A 20000-nucleotide genomic window follows, 5' to 3' on the forward strand; every position below is an offset into this window, starting at 1 on the left:
ACACACACACACACACACACACACACACACACACACACACACACACACACACACACACACACACACACACACACACACAGAAATAGCTGACAATTATACCCTAGAACATTCAGAAACACAACGCAACACTATCTGCAGCATCTGCCACAATCCCCACTGCTTAGCTAGTTTATTACCATATCACCACCGCAGAGCTAGTTTATTACTATATCACTACTGCAGAGCTAGTTTATTACTATATCACTACTGCAGAGCTAGTTTATTACTATATCACCTCTGCAGAGCTAGTTTATTACTATATCACTACTGCAGAGCTAGTTTATTACTATATCACCACCGCAGAGCTAGTTTATTACTATATCACTACTGCAGAGCTAGTTTATTACTATATCACATCTGCAGAGCTAGTTTATTACTATATCACTACTGCAGAGCTAGTTTATTACTATATATCCACTGCAGAGTTAGTTTATTACTATATCACCACTGCAGAGCTAGTTAATTACTATCACACCCTCTATTTTTCTCTCTTTCCCGCTCTCTCTCTCTCTCTCTCTTCCCATCCCTCTCTCTCTCACCCCTTTTTCTCTCTTGCTCTCTCGCTGTCCCTCACAGTACACTTCTGATCTGTGGTTTTCTTCCAAACCATAGTTTATTCCAAGAGAATCTTCAATTTGCTCCTAGCTGATCCGTGCTAATATTTTTAGCCTGCTATAAAACATGGAAACAAAATGAGAGTTAGACATTTGAGTTGCATTGCACATATTCTGGGAATTTCTCATTCCACTTAGAGAAAAAGAAGAACAGGTGCTTGATAGCTTTCCTCTGGCGCCTGTCAATCTGTCATCACACGTTAGTTGGCTGCAGAGTATCCTCTGGTGACAGATGTGGTTCTGGATGCCGAGATTAGTTTCAGAGAGAATTCTGTAAAAGTGTTTGTTTTTTTTGATCACATGAAGAAATCGTATTGGTCTATATTCCTGTAATCTTATTTCATTTCAATGCCCATTTAGCAGCTCTGTTGAAGGGAACAGTTTTTTTTTTAATTATAATTTGGTGAGAAAAAAACCAAGTGGAATTTCCAGCTGTCAGGAATGTTACCAGCATGTCAGATGTGTGAAAAGCATACGAATGACAGTAACAGGAATGTTACCAGCCTGTCAGATGTGTGAAAAGCATACGAATGACAGTAACAGGAATGTTACCGGCCTGTCAGATGTGTGAAAAGCATACGAATGACAGTAACAGGAATGTAAATGTGTTCAACTGTTCATAGAGATATGGAAAAGCCCCAGACAGACAGAAACACAATCAGACATAGGCTACACTCCGGAATGAATCGGTGCATTCTGGAACTGCCTCACTGAGGGAGAGGGAGAGAGAAAAAGAGAGAGACAGAGAGTGAAAGAGACAGTTGAGAGAGAGATAGAGAGGAGAAAGAGCGCGGGCGAGCATTGAGAAAGAGAGCAGAGAAACCAAGGACATTGATTTTGACACATGGATGCATGCACGCGCACACACACACACACACACACACACACACACACACACACACACACACACACACACACACACACACACACACACACACACACACACACACACACACACACACATCATCATCATCATTAGCAGTACAAGTCCTTAAACAGAGAAAACAACAACAACAACCTGTAAGAAATATGCCGCTGCTCTCAGATATTTGTTCAGTGCTGTAAATGACTATTTTAAAAATGCCAACACTGCTGTCCTAACGGATAAGTAACTAATACAAGGCGAGACATGGCCATTTGAATCCAACCTCATGCTATCTAACTCTCCCCAGACATGTGCCAACCTCATGCTATCTAACTCACCCCAGACATGTGCCAACCTCATGCTATCTAACTCACCCCAGACATGTGCCAACCTCATGCTATCTAACTCACCCCAGACATGTGCCAACCTCATGCTATCTAACTCACCCCAGACATGTGCCAACCTCATGCTATCTAACTCACCCCAGACATGTGCCAACCTCATGCTATCTAACTCACCCCAGACATGTACCAACCTCATGCTATCTAACTCACCCCAGACATGTGCCAACCTCATGCTATCTAACTCACCCCAGACATGTGCCAACCTCATTCCACAGAGGGCCAAGTGTCTGCGGGTTTTCGCTCCACCCTTGTACTTAATTGATGAATTAAGTTCACTAATTAGTAAAGAACTCCCCTCACCTGATTGTCTAGATCTTAATTAAAGGAGAAACCAAAAAACTAGAGGACACTCTGCCCTCCATGGAGTTTGAAACCCCTTCTCCAGACCAATACAACTAGGCCAGTACAACACAAGGCTGAATCACTCACAACCACTGGAGGTGTGAAGCCTTGGACATAAAAACAAATGAACATATTGGTCATCCTTCCTTTTCCTTAAATCTCTTTGAAATCAGATGTTTATCTCAGTAACCATGGCTGTTTTCATTGATCGCAGACAGAAGTTTTCCAAGTGTTGATATGGGACACTACTCTCTCTAAGTATTGATATGGGACACTACTCCCTCTAAGTGTTGATATGGGACACTACTCCCTCTAAGTGTTGATATGGGACACTACTCCCTCTAAGTGTTGATATGGGACACTACTCTCTCTAAGTGTTGATATGGGACACTACTCCCTCTAAGTGTTGATATGGGACACTACTCTCTCTAAGTATTGATATGGGACACTACTCCCTCTAAGTGTTGACATGGGACACTACTCTCTCTAAGTGTTGATATGGGACACTACTCCCTCTAAGTGTTGATATGGGACACTACTCCCTCTAAGTGTTGATATGGGACACTACTCCCTCTAAGTGTTGATATGGGACACTACTCCCTCTAAGTGTTGATATGGGACACTACTCTCTCTAAGTGTTGATATGGGACACTACTCCCTCTAAGTGTTGATATGGGACACTACTCTCTCTAAGTATTGATATGGGACACTACTCCCTCTAAGTGTTGATATGGGACACTACTCCCTCTAAGTGTTGATATGGGACACTACTCCCTCTAAGTGTTGATATGGGACACTACTCTCTCTAAGTGTTGATATGGGACACTACTCTCTCTAAGTATTGATATGGGACACTACTCCCTCTAAGTGTTGATATGGGGCACTACTCCCTCTAAGTGTTGATATGGGGCACTACTCCCTCTAAGTGTTGATATGGGAAACTACTCCCTTTAAGTTCTAACTTCTCCTGACTACTATGAATAAATCATCAAAAATATTTTCCAATTTGACGGCAGCAAGTCTGATAACTCAGATCTGCAGTCACAACTCTGGGCTGGGGAGTATACCCGTTGACTCCCTTGAAGGTCTGTCTGTCTGTCTGTCTGTCTGTCTGTCTGTCTGTCTGTCTGTCTGTCTGTCTGTCTGTCTGTCTGTCTGTCTGTCTGTCTGTCTGTCTGTCTGTCTGTCTGTCTGTCTGTCTGTCTGTCTGTCTGTCTGTCTGTCTGTCTGTCTGTCTGTCTGGGGGGTTGACACCAATGATTCAAAGATTAGGAATTTTCTGAAGTCTAGAAGTGGAGGAAGGGGGGGGGGGGAGTATGTGTGTGTGTGTGTGTGTGTGTGTGTGTGTGAGTGCAGTACATGTGTGCCTGTGTGTGTGTGTGTCTATTTTGCAGAAGACATTTGGACCGTGCTAGGCCATTTCCATCTAACACATTCAGTACAGTCAACATGCAAAACGTACCGTACATTAGACAGTTTCTGATGCATGGGGGATGGCGAAACCAAGCCTTGAGGTAAAATGTCAAATGAGTCACTTAAAAGAAGCCCCTAGTCCCAAACCGCCCTGTCATGTCTTATCAACATCCCCTGCTATAGCTCTACTTGCTAGCACTATTTTCATCATCTGTTTAAATAGATTATCAAATTAACATTAAGTGACACATAAAATCACACCCTGAAAATACTGGAATAGTGAGAGATGTAACATAAGGCGTTTTATAGTGCTCTCGCCAAACTCCGGGAAAATGAAGAGATTAGGGCCTGCCAGAGAAAAGCTCCAAAGTTGCAGAGAGAGGAAATCACCGGCTAAGCCTGCAGCCGTTAAAACCAGGATCGCCTGAAATTCTCCTTGACTGACGCGCACTAGTGGAGCGAGAAAAGAGGGCGAGGGAGAAGAAGGAGAGAGAGAGAGGGCAGGACATATAAGTAGATGGAGAAAGGAATTGGTACCGAGTGAATTGGAGTGATAGGGAGAGAGAGAGAGAGAGGGAGAGAGAGAGAGAGAGAGAGAGAGAGAGAGAGAGAGAGAGAGAGAGAGAGAGAGAAAGAAAGACATGGAGTGATAGAGAGAGAGAGGAGAGAGAGAGAGAGGAGAGAGAGAGAGAGAGAGAGAGAGAGAGAGAGGGGGAGGGAGAGGGAGGGAGAGAGAGAGGGGAGAAAGAGGGAGAGAGAGAGGGAGAGAGAGGGAGAGAAATAAATGGAGTGATAGGGAGAGAGAGAGAGAGAGAGAGAGAGGGAGAGAGGGAGAGAGGGGAGAGAGAGAGGGAGAGAGAGAGGGAGAGAGAGAGAGGGAGAGAGAGAGGGAGAGAGAGAGAGAAGAAGAGAGAGGGAGAGAGAGAGGGAGAGAGAGAGAAAGAAATGGAGTGATAGGGAGAGAGAGAGAGAGAGAGGGAGAGAGAGAAAGAAATGGAGTGATAGGGGAACCAAGAGACAGACAAAAAAGAAAGAGATACAGACTCCAACATGTAGACAGTGACAGAGGGGAGAATTTGAAAGTCCCAAAGTCCAGGTGGATCAAAGACAGTAACTGTTGAAGTATTCTGTTTAACAGTACACTGCTGAAGTATTCTTTATGACAGTATACTGCTGAAAGGGAAACCTAGTCGGTTGTACAACTGAATGCATCTTCCACATTTATCCCAACTGAATCAGAGAGGTGCGGGAGGCTACCATATTAGACTTCGACGTCTTCGGCGCCCAGGGAACAACGACAGATTTTTACATTGTCAGCTCACGGATTCAATCCAGCAACCTTTTGGTTACTGGCCCAACGCTCTAACCACTAGCCTACCTGCTGCCCCTGAAGTATTCTATATTACAGTATACTGTTGAAGTATTCTATATGACAGTATACTGTTAAAGTGTTCTATGTGACAGTATACTGTTGAAGTGTTCTATATGACAGTATACTGTTGAAGTGTTCTATATGACAGTATACTGTTGAAGTGTTCTATATGACAGTATACTGTTGAAGTGTTCTATATGACAGTATACTGTTGAAGTGTTCTATATGACAGTATACTGTTGAAGTGTTCTATGTGACAGTATACTGCTGAAGTATTCTATATTACAGCATACTGTTGAAGTGTTCTATATGACAGTATACTGTTGAAGTGTTCTATATGACAGTATACTGTTGAAGTGTTCTATACGACAGTATACTGTTGAAGTGTTCTATGTGACAGTATACTGCTGAAGTATTCTATATGACAGTATACTGTTGAAGTATTCTATATGACAGTATACTGTTAAAGTGTTCTATATGACAGTATACTGTTGAAGTGTTCTATATGACAGTATACTGTTGAAGTGTTCTATATGACAGTATACTGTTGAAGTGTTCTATGTGACAGTATACTGTTAAAGTGTTCTATATGACAGTATACTGTTGAAGTGTTCTATATGACAGTATACTGTTAAAGTGTTCTATATGACAGTATACTGTTGAAGTGTTCTATGTGACAGTATACTGCTGAAGTATTCTATATTACAGTATACTGTTGAAGTGTTCTATATGACAGTATACTGTTAAAGTGTTCTATATGACAGTATACTGTTGAAGTGTTCTATATGACAGTATACTGTTGAAGTGTTCTATATGACAGTATACTGTTGAAGTGTTCTATATGACAGTATACTGTTAAAGTGTTCTATATGACAGTATACTGTTAAAGTGTTCTATATGACAGTATACTGCTGAAATATTTTATATGTTAGTATACTGTTGAAGTATTCTATATGACAGTATACTGCTGAAGTATTCTATATGAAGTATACTGCTGAAGTGTTCTATATGACAGTATACTGTTAAAGTGTTCTATATGACAGTATACTGTTGAATTGTTCTATATGACAGTATACTGTTGAAGTGTTCTATATGACAGTATACTGTTGAAGTGTTCTATATGACAGTATACTGTTAAAGTGTTCTATATGATAGTATACTGTTAAAGTGTTCTACATGACAGTATACTGTTAAAGTGTTCTATATGACAGTATACTGTTAAAGTGTTCTATATGACAGTATACTGTTAAAGTATTCTATATGACAGTATACTGCTGAAGTGTTCTATATGACAGTATACTGCTGAAGTATTCTATATGACAGTATACTGTTGAAGATTTCTATATGACAGTATACTGCTGAAGTATATGACACGGAATGAGAAATGTGAAATGACAGCAGGTTCCCCACAGGGCTCAGTATATGTGTATTTAGAGCCATCCATCATTCCTTCTGACCAGTTTCCCAGTCCCTGCCGATGAAAAACATCCCCACAGCATGATGCTGCCACCACCATTCTTCACTGTGGGGATGGTGTTCTCTGGGTGATGAGAGGTGTTGGGTGTGCGCCAGACATAGCGTTTTCTTTGATGGCCAAAAAGCTACATTTTAGTATCATCTGACCAGAGTACCTTCTTTCATGTGTTTGGGGAGTCTCCCACATGCCTTTTGGTGAACACCACGGCTTAAATTGGTCCAAAGGACAGATACTCCAATCTCCGCTGTGGAGCTTTGCAGGTCCTTCGGGGTTATCTTTGGTCTATTTGCTGCCTCTCTGATTAATGTCCTCCTTGCCTGGTCTGTGAGTTTTGGTGGGCGGCCCTCTCTTGGCAGGTTTGTTGTGGTGCCATATTCTTTCCATGTTTTAATAATGGACTAAATGGTGCTCCATGGGATGTTCAAAGTTTCAGATATTTTTTTATAACCCAATCCTGATATGTACTTCTCCACAACTTTGTCCCTGACCTGTTTGGAGAGCTCCTTGGTCTTCATAGTACCGCTTGCTTGGTGGTGCCCCTTGCTTAGTTGTGTTGCAGACTCTGGGGCCTTTCAGAACAGGTGTATATGTACTGAGATCATGTGACAGATCATGTGACACTTGTGATTGCACACAGGTGGACTTAATTTAACTAATTGTGTGACTTCTGGAGGTAATTGGTTGCACCAGATCTTATTTAGGGGCTTCATAGCAAAGGGTGTGAATACATATGCACCACCTTTCCGTTTGGAATTTTTTGAAACAAGTTATTTTTTAAATTTCACTTCACCAATTTGGACTTTTATGTGTATGTCCATTACATGCAATCCAAATAAACATATATTTAAATGACAGGTTGTAATGCAACAAAATAGGAAAAGGGACAAGGGGGTGAACACTTTTGCAAGGCATTGTATACTGTATTCTATTCTACTGTATTTTAGTCAACGCCACTTCGACATTGCTCATCCTAATATTGATATATTTCTTAATTCCATTATTTTACTTTTAGATTTGTGTGTATTGTTGTGAATTGTTAGATATTACTGCACTGTAGGAGCTACGAACACAAGCATTTTTCTACACCCGCAATAACATCTGTTAAATTGGTGTATGTAAATAAACATAAATATGGATTGTATTTACAATGGTGTTTGTTCTTCACTGGTGGCCCTTTTCTTGTGGCAACAGGTCACAAATCTTGCTGCTGTGATGGCACACTGTGGTATTTCACCCAGTAGATATGGAAGTTTATCAAAATTGGGTTTGTTTTCAAATTCTTTGTGGGTCTGTGTAATCTGAGGTAAATATGTGTCTCTAGTATGGTCATACATTTGGCAGGAGGTTATGAAGTGCAGCTCAGTTTCCACCTCAATTTGTGGGCAGTGTGCACATAGCCAATCTTCTCTTGAGAGTCAGGTCTGTCTACAGCGGCCTTTCTCAATAGCAAGGCTATGCTCACTGAGTCTGTACATAGTCAAAGCTTTCCTTAAGTTTGGGTCTCTATTTCTCTCGCTTCACAGGGAAAAGTCTCAGAGCCGAAAAGCAAGAAGCTTCAGGTGATGATAATGGTTTGGTTCTTGGACTCGGGGGTTTGTGATGGGGGGTGGTTACGGTCTCTCTCGATCTCTCTCTCTCTCTCTCTCTCTCTCTCTCTCTCTCTCTCTCTCTCTCACAGTGTGAATACACACACACACACACACACACACACACACACACACACACACACACACACACACACACACACACACACACACACACACACACACACACACACACACACACACACAGCTGTGAAAGGTCACTGTCCAAGTACACAACAGAAAGAGAGTAGCGTGCCCATCTGCAATGCAGTACTTGGCAACCGAGCATGACTGTTACAAAATCGCCATGTCAACTGCGTTAGTTATGCTGATGGAGTATGGGAAATTGTGTCCTGAGTTCCAAATTCCTGGGGCAACTGTCTCTGTAATATCACACCATGTCACTTGGTTCACTAAGCTTGTAGCATCCCAATCTTCACTTTTTAGATTCCATTGCAGATACAAGTGGTAATTTCAGAGAGACTTGTTAGAAATGAGGCAGTCTAGTAGTTTTTTTGTGTGAAACTGGTATAACTCTTCCTTACAAAGATGTAGAATCATTAAGTCTGGAAGAGACCGTCTCCAATGATGATAGCCACAGCTTGTTTCAATTCAAATAAAATCTCCATGACAACTGTGAATTAATCTAATAGCGTATTATCACGTTATGGTTCCATCGCTCTATCTGCTCTCTCTGCTCTCTCTCTCTCTCTCTCTCTCTCTCGCTGCTCTCTCTCTCTTCTACCGCTTCTCTATCTGCTCTCTCTCTGCTCCCTCTTCTCTCAATTTCAATTTCAATTTAAGGGGCTTTATTGGCATGGGAAACACATGTTAACATTGCCAAATCAAGTTAAATAAATAAACAAAAGTGAAATTAACAGCAAAAAATAACAGTAAACATTACTCTTTTAAAAGTTCCAAAAGAATAAAGACATTAAAAATGTCATATTATGTATATATACAGTGTTGTAGGCTACTTGCCAGGGAAGCAAGTAGCCTAGTGTTTAGAGGGTAGGAATAGTAACTGAAAGGTTGCAAAATCAATTCTCCCAGCTGACAAGGTAAAAATCTGTCGTTCTTCCCCTGAACAAGGCTGTTATCAAATCAAATTGTATTTGTCACATACACATGGTTAGCAGATGTTAATGCAATTGTAGCGAAATACTTGTGCTTCTAGTTCCGACCATGCAGTAATATCTAACGAGTAATCTAACAATTTCACAACACCTTATACACATAAGTGTAAAGGAATGAATAAGAATATGTACATAAAAAATATATATGGATGAGCGATGGCCTGAACGGCGTGGGCAAGATGCAGTAGATGGTATAGAGTACAGTATATGAGTAGTGTAGGGTATGTACACATTATATAAAGTGGCATTATATAAAGTGACTAGTGAAACATTTAATACATCAAATTTTTTATTATTTAAGTGGCTAGAGATTGAGTCACTATGTTGGCAGCAGCAACTCAATGTTAGTGATGGCTGTTCAACAGTCTGATGGCCTTGAGATAAAAGCTGTTTTTCAGTCTCTCGGTCCCAGCTTTGATGTACTTGTACTGACCTCGCCTTCTGGACGATAGCGGGGTGAACAGGCAGTGGCTTGGGTGGTTGTTATCCTTGATGATCTTTATGGTCTTCCTGTGATCCTTGATGATCTTTAAGGTCTTCCTGTGATATCGGGTGGTGTAGGTGTCCTGGAGGGCAGGTAGTTTGCCCCCAGTGATGCGCTGTGCAGACCTCACTACCCTCTGGAGAGCCTTACGGTTGTGGGCGGAGCAGATGCTGTACCAGGTGGTGATACAGCCCGACAGGATGCTCTCGATTGTGCATCTGTAAATGTTTGTGAGTGTTTTTGGTGATAAGCCAAATTTCTTCAGCCTCGTGAGGTTGAAGAGGCGCTGCTGCGCCTTCTTCACCATGCTGTCTGTGTGGGTGGACCATTTCAGTTTGTCCGTGATGTGTACGCCGAGAAACTTAAAACTTTCCACCTTCTCCACTACTGTCCCGTGGATAGGGGGTGCACCCTCTGCTGTTTCCTGAAGTCCACGATCATCTCCTTAGTTTTATTAACGTTAAGTGTGATGTTATTTTCCTGACACCACACTCCGAGGGCCCTCACTTCCTCCCTGTAGGCCGTCTTGTCATTGTTGGTAATCAAGCCTACCACTGTAGTGTCGTCTACAAACTTGATGATTGAGTTGGAGGCGTGCATGGCCACGCAGTCATGGGTGAACAGGGAGTACAGGAGAGGGCTGAGAACGCAGCCTTGTGGGGCCCCAGTGTTGAGGATCAGCATGGTGGAGATGTTGTTTCCTACCCTCACCACCTGGGGACAGACCGTCAGGAAGTCCAGGACGCAGTTGCACAGGGCGGGGTCGAGACCCAGGGACTCAAGCTTAATGACGAGTTTGGAGGGTACTATGGTGATAAATGCTGAGCTGCAGTCGATGAACAGCATTCTTACATAGGTATTCCTCTTGTCCAGGTGGGTTAGGGCAGTGTGCAGTGTGATTGCGATTGCGTCATCTGTGGACCTATTGGGGCGGTACGCAAATTGGAGTGGGTCTAGGGTTTCAGATAGGGTGGAGGTGATAGGATCCTTGACTAATCTCTCAAAGCACTTCATGATGACGGAGGTGAGTGCTAAGGGGCGGTAGTCATTTAGCTCAGTTACCTTAGCTTTCTTGGGAACTGGAACAATGGTGGCTGTCTTGAAGCATGTGGGAACAACAGACTGGGATAAGGATTGATTGAATATGTCCATAAACACACCAGCCAGCTGGTCTGCGCAGGCTCTGAGGACACAGCTAGGGATGCCTTCTGGGCCGGCAGCCTTGCGAGGGTTGACACGTTTAAATGCTTTACTCACATTGGCTGCGGTGAAGGAGAGCCCACAGGTTTTGGAGTGGGCTTTGTCGTTGGCACTGTATTGACCTCAAAGCGAGCAAAGAAGTTGTTTAGTTTGTCTGGGAACAGGACATCGTGGTCCGCGACGGTGCTGGTTTTCTTCTTGTAGTCCGTGATTGACTGTAGACCCTGCCACATACCTCTCGTGTCTGAGCTGTAACTCTACTTTGTCTCTATACTGACGCTTAGCTTGTTTGATTGCCTTGCGGAGGGAATAGCTACACTGTTTGTATTCAGTCATGTTACCAGTCGACTTGCCCTGATTAAAAGCAGTGGTTCGTGCTTTCAGTTTTGCACGAATGCTGCCATCAATTCACGGTTTCTGGTTGGGGAATGTTTTAATAGTTGCTGTGGGAACGACATCTTCAATGTCGTTCCTTGGGGAAGGTTTTAATAGTTGCTGTGGGTGTAACCGATGTGAAATGGTTAGCGGTGGTGCGCTAATAGCGTTTCAATCGGTGACGTCACTTGCTCTGAGACCTTGAAGTTGCTCTGCAAGGGGATGTCAGTTGTTGATGGGTGTCAGTTGTTGATGTGGGCAGAGAGTTCCTGGTTTGAGCCCGGGGATGGGCGAGGGGCTGGACTAAAGTTATACTGTTACATTGATGCTGTTGACCCGGATCACTGGTTGCTGCGGAAAAGGAGGAGGTCAAAAGGGGGGTGAGTGTAACCGATGTGAAATGGTTAGCGGTTTTGCGCTAATAGCGTTTCAATCGGTGACGTCACTTGCTCTGAGACCTTGAAGTTGTGGTTCCCCTTGCTCTGCAAGGGCCGTGACTTTTGTGGAGCGATGGGTAATAATGCTTCGTGGGTGACTGTTGTTGATGTGTGCAGAGGGTCCCTGGTTCGAGCCCGGGTAGGGGCGTACGGACTAAAGTTATACTGTTACATGGGTACAACATCACCGATGCACTTGCTAATAAACTCGCTCACCGAATCAGCGTATTCGTGAATGTTGTTGTTGACGCTATGCGGAACATATCCCAGTACACCTGATCGAAGCAATCTTGAAGCGTGGAATCAGATTGGTCGGACTAGCGTTGAACAGACCTGAGCATGGACGTTTCCTGTTTTATTTTCTGTCTATAGGCTGGGAGCAACAAAATGGAGTCGTGGTCAGATTTTCCGAAAGGAGGGCAGGGCAGGGCTTTGTATGCGTCGAGGAAGTTAGAGTAACAATGGTCCACCTGGGTAGCACATTCGATATGCTGATAAAATTTAAGGAGTCTTGTTTTCAGATTAGCCTTGTTAATATCCCCAGCTACAATGAATGCAGCCTCAGGATATGTGGTTTCCAGTTTACATAGAGTCCAATGAAGTTAATTTAGGGCCATTGATGTGTCTGCTTGGGGGGATATATGAGGCTGTGATTATAATCGAAGAGAATTCTCTTGGTAGATAACGAGGTCGATATTTGATTGTAATGAAAACCAGGTGACTGTACCGACTCTGATAGTGTGTCTCGAGTGAGCGACGTTTCCGTGAAACAAAGAACATTACAATATCTGATGTCACTTGCTCGGATTTTGTCAACCTTGTTGAGACTCGACGTTGGCGAGTAGTAAACTCGGGAGGGGTGCGCGATGTGCCCGTCCGTTGTTTTGGGTCCCCAGCTGGGATCCAATCCATTGTCCTGGGTGGTGGTCCAAACAGAGGATCCCCTACGGGAAAGTCGTATTCCTGGTCGTAATGTTGGTAAGTTGACATTATTCTTATATCCAAATTACTGCAACAAATTACAGCATAGTTTCCTGAGAACGCAAAGAGGAGGCCATCATTGAAAATAAGAATTTGTTCTTAACTGACTTGCCTAGTAATAATGCTTGCCTACGGAGCTGTGAGGGGAACGGCACCTCAGTACCTCCAGGCTCTGATCAGGCCCTACACCCAAACAAGGGCACTGCGTTCATCCACCTCTGGCCTGCTCGCCTCCCTACCACTGAGGAAGTACAGTTCCCGCTCAGCCCAGTCAAAACTGTTCGCTGCTCTGGCCCCCCAATGGTGGAACAAACTCCCTCACGACGCCAGGACAGCGGAGTCAATCACCACCTTCCGGAGACACCTGAAACCCCACCTCTTTAAGGAATACCTAGGATAGGATAAAGTAATCCTTCTCACCCCCCCCCCCCTTAAAAGATTTAGATGCACTATTGTAAAGTGGCTGCTCCACTGGATGTCATAAGGTGAATGCACCAATTTACATTTACATTTACATTTAAGTCATTTAGCAGACGCTCTTATCCAGAGCGACTTACAAATTGGTGCGTTCACCTTAAGACATCCAGTGGAATTTGTAAGTCGCTCTGGATAAGAGCGTCTGCTAAATGACTTAAATGTAAATGTAAATGTAAATAATGTGCAAATAGTTAAGGTACAAAAGGGTGTTATGACGTTGGCCTGGGGATAGGTTTATGACAGTCATAAATACCTCTTCCCCCTTTTTCCACTCTCTACCCAACTGATGTTACATTTGCAAACCTTGGTTAACATAGAGATTCTGGGAACATCAGAAGGTGGGGAGAAATGAACTATATTCTGGTAATCCGACCAATTGAACATACGCGGTGGTACTTAATGAATATGATGTCAGTTCGGTTGTCATCTGAGACATTCTCATCAATGATAAGATGACATAAACTCCACAGTAGAAAGTCTACACAACAGAGTTATCGGATTCACATGGAATTGTTGTTCAATTTAAATGTTTGAATATGAAATTATTCGTGATGGGATGAAATGTGATTTTAGCTTCTAAAATGTGAGAATTGGGTTTTCGTATCAGTGGCCTGCCCCTGTGAAGAGTCATGGGTTATAAAACTTTTCAGACACACCCTTCTCGCTCCACTATATAAAGCCTTGACGAAAATGTAACCTCCTGTTCCGAGGACGTGAGGACGACGGTCCGATGTCAAAATGGTTCAAATAATAACTACAGAACGAAGCCAACATCAGCGTGAGCTTTGGTTGCGAATGGTATGAACTTTGAACTCTTATTCACGATAGAAGTGATACCTCCTAGCCGTTGAGTTAGCAACAGCAGATGCAAACAAGGGTTAGGAAGGAACAGACAGAGTATCCCGTCTATCACACAACGACGTTACTACAACATATTCAATTGACCACCAGAGACATTCTTCAAAGGACAAAGGACTCGGTTTGGCAACACGGCCTTCCATCTACCACCAACACACTGAAGCGCAGCTCAGAGTAAATATTTATTGCATTTTCCTTTTCCAAATGGGCGGTAATTTAGAATGCATAAAATACTGTATTTACTATAGCACAGCTTCTTCCTTTGGTTCTCATTCTTCCTGCTCTTTCACTCAAACCCAGACCCTTTTCTTTTGTGTAACCAGCTGTCATATCTGTTCCGCCCACTAGGGACGTTTTCCTTTATGACTTAATTTGTAATCAAGTTATGATTAATTGTGTGTATGTGTAATTCTGTACGATTAGTTAGGTATTTAGTAAATAAATAATTAAACCCAATTTTGTATTGCTGATTCAACTTGTTAGCCAGGGTTCGTGAAGATAACCAAGAATTTACAACTTTCAGATGAGACTGAATTAAGGTGACGATTAATATTGACTGCTATTGATGTAAAATATTACTAGGTCTTTAAGAGTTTATTGGGAAGATAACAGCTCTATAAATATTATTTTGTGGTGCCCCGAATCTCTAGTTAATTACATTTACATGATTAGCTCAATCAGGTAATATTACTTACGGATAAATTATTTTATAGAATAGCATTTCATCACTTAATCCGGCAGAGCCAAAGACACGACAAGGGAAAATAAATAAATATGGGTTGTATTTACAGGGATGTTTGTTCTTCACCGGTTGCCCTTTTCTTGTGGCAACAGGTCACACATCTTGCTGCTGTGATGGCACACTCTGGTATTTCACCCAGTAGCTTTGGGAGTTTATCAAAATTGCATTTGTTTTCGAGGTCAGGAAGTGCAGTTTAGTTTCCACCTCATCTTGTGGGCTGTGTGCACATAGCCTGTCTTCTCTTGAGAGCCAGGTCTGCCTTCAGCAGCCTTTCTCAATAGCAAGGCTATTCTCACAGAGTTTGTACATAGTGTCCCGAACCAGCTCAAAGTTCGTAACAAAAAGGGAGACAACGTGGAGATAAGGAATAACAAAATATATTTATTAACGAAAGTAAACTAAATACAATTAACAATGGTGTGGGTGTAGTCAGTAATCAGTAGTGGTTGTGTGCTTGTGATAATGAGGGGTGTTGAAAGGTGTCACCGCAAAAAAAAATAAACAGCCACAAAAATGCCACAACCAAAATGTATCGGTATCTGCATGGAGAGGGTCTCCTCAATGAATGGGGAAGTGGTGTGTCCCATGTTGCTAACGACCCTCCCAGCTCCGCCCACCAACATCCTATTAAGGAAAACAAGAGCAAAGAGAAAGAATTTGGCAGACATAGTGGGAGGGTCATCACAATAGTCAAAGATTTCCTTCGTTTTGGGTCAGTCACAGTGGTCAGGAATTCTGCCACTGTGTACTCTCTGTTTAGGGCCAAATAGCATTCGAGCTTGCTATGTTTTTTGGTAAATTCATTCCAATGTGTCAAGTAATTAACTTTTTGTCTTCTCGTAATTTGGTTGGGTCTAATTGTTTTGCTGTCCTGGGGTTCTATGGGGTCTGTTTGTGTTTGTGAACAGAGCCCCAGGACCAGCTTGCGGTGGGGGGCTCTTCTCTCTGCTCTCTTTGCTCTGTGTTCTCGCTCTTCTCTGTTCTCTCTGCTCTCTCTCTTCTCTGTTCTTTCTTCACTCTCTCTTCTCTCTGCTCTCTCTTCTCTCTCTGTTCTCTCCTCTCTTTCTTCTCTCTCTCTTCTCTCTGCTCTCTCATCTCTCTCTTCTCTCTGTTCTCTCTCATCTCTCTCTTCTCTCTGTTCTCACTGCTCTCTCTCCTCTCTCTGTTCTCCCTCTTTTCTCTTCTCTCTCTCTGCAGCCACACTTATTCAGGATTAGGCCCTCATATGTTTACCAATGTGGCAAGAGAGGCAGACCATGTGGTCCAGACACACACGCACGCACGCACGCACGCACGCACGCACGCACACGCACCCACACACACACACACACACACACACACACACACACACACACACACACACACACACACACACACACACACACACACACACACACACACACACATTCACACACACAATCCGCAGAGAAAAATGTAGTGTGCAGCACAAAGAATGTTAAAATCACAGATTTAGCCTCAGACGTCTGTTCCCTTACATAAATAAAGATTGTTAGTCAGATTTTATCTTCAGGCCTAAGAGTTTCCAGTCAATGATAAGAACAGAAAGAAACCTCCGCTGTGTAGTTAAATACAGAGAGAGAGAGGGAGAGGGAGAGAGAGAAAGAGAGTGAGGGAGGAATCTGAGAGAGAGAGAGAGGGCAGATGGAAAGAGAGAGACAAAGGGAGGAGTCTGAGAGATAGAGAGATAAAGAGAGAGACAGAACATGGAAAGAGAGAGAAAGGGGGAGGAGTCTGAGAGAGAGATGGAGAGAGAAGAGAGAGAGAGAGAGAGTGGAGGAGAGAGCACGAGAGAGAGAGAGAGAGAGGAGAGAGGAGAGAGAGAGAGAGAGAGAGAGAGAGGAGGAGAGAGAGGAGAGAGCATGAGAGAGAGAGAGGAGAGAGAGACAGAGAGAGAAGAGAGAGACAGAGACAGAGAGAGCAGTAGGAAGGGAGCGAGTTAACATTTTGTTACATTCATTCTCTCTCCATCAGTTATTTGTCTTTCTGTTAAAGAAGGGGGCAATAGCTTTGACCTTGATGTGGAGCATCAATGCAAGTCATCTCACTGCGGATCAGTAAACGGACTGTATGAGGCATATTGTGTGATCATGTTTAACAGTGACTGTTAGCGTCAGTCAGAACACGTTGTCTGGCCAGGTAGGTTCCCATGTGGCTCAGTTGGTTAGAGCATGGTGCCTGAGATGTTGGAGTCGTGGGTTCAATTCCCACGGGGGACCAGTATAAAATAAAAGTATGAAAATGTATTCCCTCACTACTGGAAGTCACCCTGGATAACAGTGTCTGCAAAATGCCAAAATGAAATGTGTGGACACCTGCAGGGAGGTCAGCTTCTGGTGTGTTTGATTGGCATCGTACCAGTCTGAACATAACCTCCTAGACAAACTATTAAAGACACCTGTTATACAGTCTAAAACTGTTCTCTCTTTCTCTTACAAACCACTGAGTATGACTTAAAACAGCTGCTATGGGGACATACTTTAGTGTTGATCGACACTCCAGTCAAGGCTTTTTAGAGAATTCACATAAACAAGTAAAGTGAAATTGTCCATTTCAATGTTGTTATGGAAACTGGGAAAGAGATGCCATGAATATCATGTATGATCTTATCATGTTTTGCTCCTCTGCATCAAATCAACTCACATTCAATTAATTGTCTCCATTGTGAAAACTGCCCCTTTCACCCTGAGCTCCTGAGTGGCGCAGCGGTCTAAGGCACTGCTGCTCAGTGCTAGAGGCGTCACTACAGATCCTGGTTTGATTCCAGGCTGTCTCACAACTGGCAGTGATTCGGAGTCCCATAGGCCGGTGCACAATTGTCCCAGCATCGTCCGGTTTAGGGTTTGGCTGGGGTAGGCCATCATAGTAAATACGAATGTGTTCTTAACTGACTTGCCTAGTTAAATATAGGTTAAATAAAACTCACACTCTTTCAGCAGTGATACAATGACCTCACACAAACATCCTACAGTACATCTGCAAATCATTAAGCCTCAACTAGTTATTGTGTAACATCAAATGAGTGGAAATGTTTCAAATAAAACCATCATCACTCTTATTCAAGCAATTATTATGTAACTTTTAAGCCTAAGGTTTAGATACTCTAGTAACCACTGAAACTGCATACAGACAGTAATCCTACTTCATGTTGTCATAAGGATGCTGAAATGGTAACATCCACACATCCACGTAAACCTACAACACATATAACTCATGAATAATTACTCTATAAGTCATGAATAAGTTCTGATGCTTTATAATGCTGTCCGGACACTAGTAGTTCGTTACTCTTTTAAACGTTTACAAGTGTATGAGAAACGCTCAATAACTTACTCATAAACACCCTGGCTCATTACTCAATGATCAAGAACTCAATGATCAACAACTCAATTAAACACATTCATAGAAGCTGTTATTGCCACTATTACACAACAACAATCAGTTCAAACATCCCTGTACTGCTACGTGACGTCACCGAGGGGTAGAGACACATGTTCAGCTCATTAGCTCACACTCACTGGCTCATTAGTTAATGCTCTATAGCTCCTTAACTAATGCTTTATAGCACATTATAGAGCTACTACAACAATACATTGTACACACTTGAATTAGTTAAGCATCAATAATTTAACTAAACATTTATAACACATGAATGAGCTATCCTTACCACTAGCACAACAGTGATCTCTCTACGTACCGGTACTTCATGCCAGTGAGCTTGGTGGTGGACTCCTTAAGGTTGTGCTGGTAGCGGTGGGTCAAGGAACCCAGGCTGCGGGCGATGAGGGCCACGGTTCGGAAGCGTGCCCGCGCCTGGCTGGCCGTGTTGGGGCTGGTGGCGTTCTGCTTGCTGTGACCTCCATTCCCCGGGGGCCTCAGCCCTCCTCTTCCTCCATCCTGGTCAGAACATGCAAACGACACCTGCATGGCAGTGGCTGTACTGGCGTTGGTTGTACTGGTGGTAGTAGTGGTGGGCTACTGGGGCTAATTACCCTGCCTTGCACCAGTCTTTATGGGGATGTATGTGTCTCTAGTGTCTTGCTCCAGTCTTCAGTCGGCTGTATGTGTCTCTAGTGTCTTGCTCCAATCTTTACTGGGCTGTATGTGTCTCTAGTGTCTTGCTCCAGTCTTTACTGGGCTGTATGTGTCTCTAGTGTCTTGCTCCAGTCTTCAGTCGGCTGTATGTGTCTCTAGTGTCTTGCTCCAGTCTTCAGTCGGCTGTATGTGTCTCTAGTGTCTTGCTCCAGTCTTCAGTCGGCTGTATGTGTCTCTAGTGTCTTGCTCCAGTCTTTACTGGGCTGTATGTGTCTCTAGTGTCTTGCTCCAGTCTTTACTGGGCTGTATGTGTCTCTAGTGTCTTGCTCCAGTCTTTACTGGGCTGTATGTGTCTCTAGTGTCTTGCTCCAGTCTTTACTGGGCTGTATGTGTCTCTAGTGTCTTGCTCCAGTCTTCTGTCGGCTGTATGTGTCTCTAGTGTCTTGCTCCAGTCTTCAGTCGGCTGTATGTGTCTCTAGTTTCTTTGTCTCTCGTGGGCTTTAGTGGTTCTGCACTTCTCGGTTTTGTCTAAAAGTCCCTGGAGGTGCTCTCTGAGTCAGTCCGATGGTGCTCTCTGAATCAGTCCAATGGTGCTCGCTGAGTCAGTCCAATGGTGCTCTCTGAGTCAGTCCAATGGTGCTCTCTGAGTCAGTCCGATGGTGCTCTCTGAGTCAGTCCGATGGTGCTCGCTGAGTCAGTCCGATGGTGCTCTCTGAGTCAGTCCAATGGTGCTCTCTGAGTCAGTCCGATGGTGCTCTCTGAGTCAGTCCAATGGTGCTCTCTGAGTCAGTCCAATGGTGCTCTCTGAGTCAGTCCAATGGTGCTCTCTGAGTCAGTCCAATGGTGCTCTCTGAGTCAGTCCGATGGTGCTCTCTGAGTCAGTCCAATGGTGCTCTCTGAGTCAGTCCAATGGTGCTCTCTGAGTCAGTCCACTGTTTGGAAGAGGACCTGTAGTGGATTGTTTTTACTCTTCCGAGACGTTGTCACATTTGTTCTTTCTTCATTCTTGGTGTTGAGTTTGGTTGAATTACTGTTTGAGATTAGAACACAGATTCACTCCTCGTCTCTTGTTGCTGCAATTAACAGCAGTCAAAAGGTGCTGTGAAGAAAATCATACTGCTGAGTGTGTGAGAGAGGAGGGAGACTGA

The 20000-nt window shown here is 43.5% G+C and overlaps 1 protein-coding gene across 1 annotated transcript in view; it reads right to left on the minus strand.

The window, feature by feature from the left end:
• The window catches only part of kcnab1b (potassium voltage-gated channel subfamily A regulatory beta subunit 1b), a 78597-nt gene that overhangs the window by 57291 nt on the left and 1306 nt on the right, over positions 1 to 20000 (minus strand). Inside the window, exon 1 of the mRNA XM_029643216.2 lies at positions 18515 to 20000. This exon is cut by the window's right edge and continues 1306 nt beyond it. Within this exon, the coding sequence (XP_029499076.1) occupies positions 18515 to 18744 (230 nt within the window). The 5' untranslated portion in view covers positions 18745 to 20000. The remainder of the gene's footprint in view (positions 1 to 18514) is intronic.

This window comes from Oncorhynchus nerka, linkage group LG9b (genome assembly GCF_034236695.1).
Source record: "Oncorhynchus nerka isolate Pitt River linkage group LG9b, Oner_Uvic_2.0, whole genome shotgun sequence".
In the NCBI taxonomy this organism is placed as follows: Eukaryota; Metazoa; Chordata; class Actinopteri; order Salmoniformes; family Salmonidae; genus Oncorhynchus; species Oncorhynchus nerka.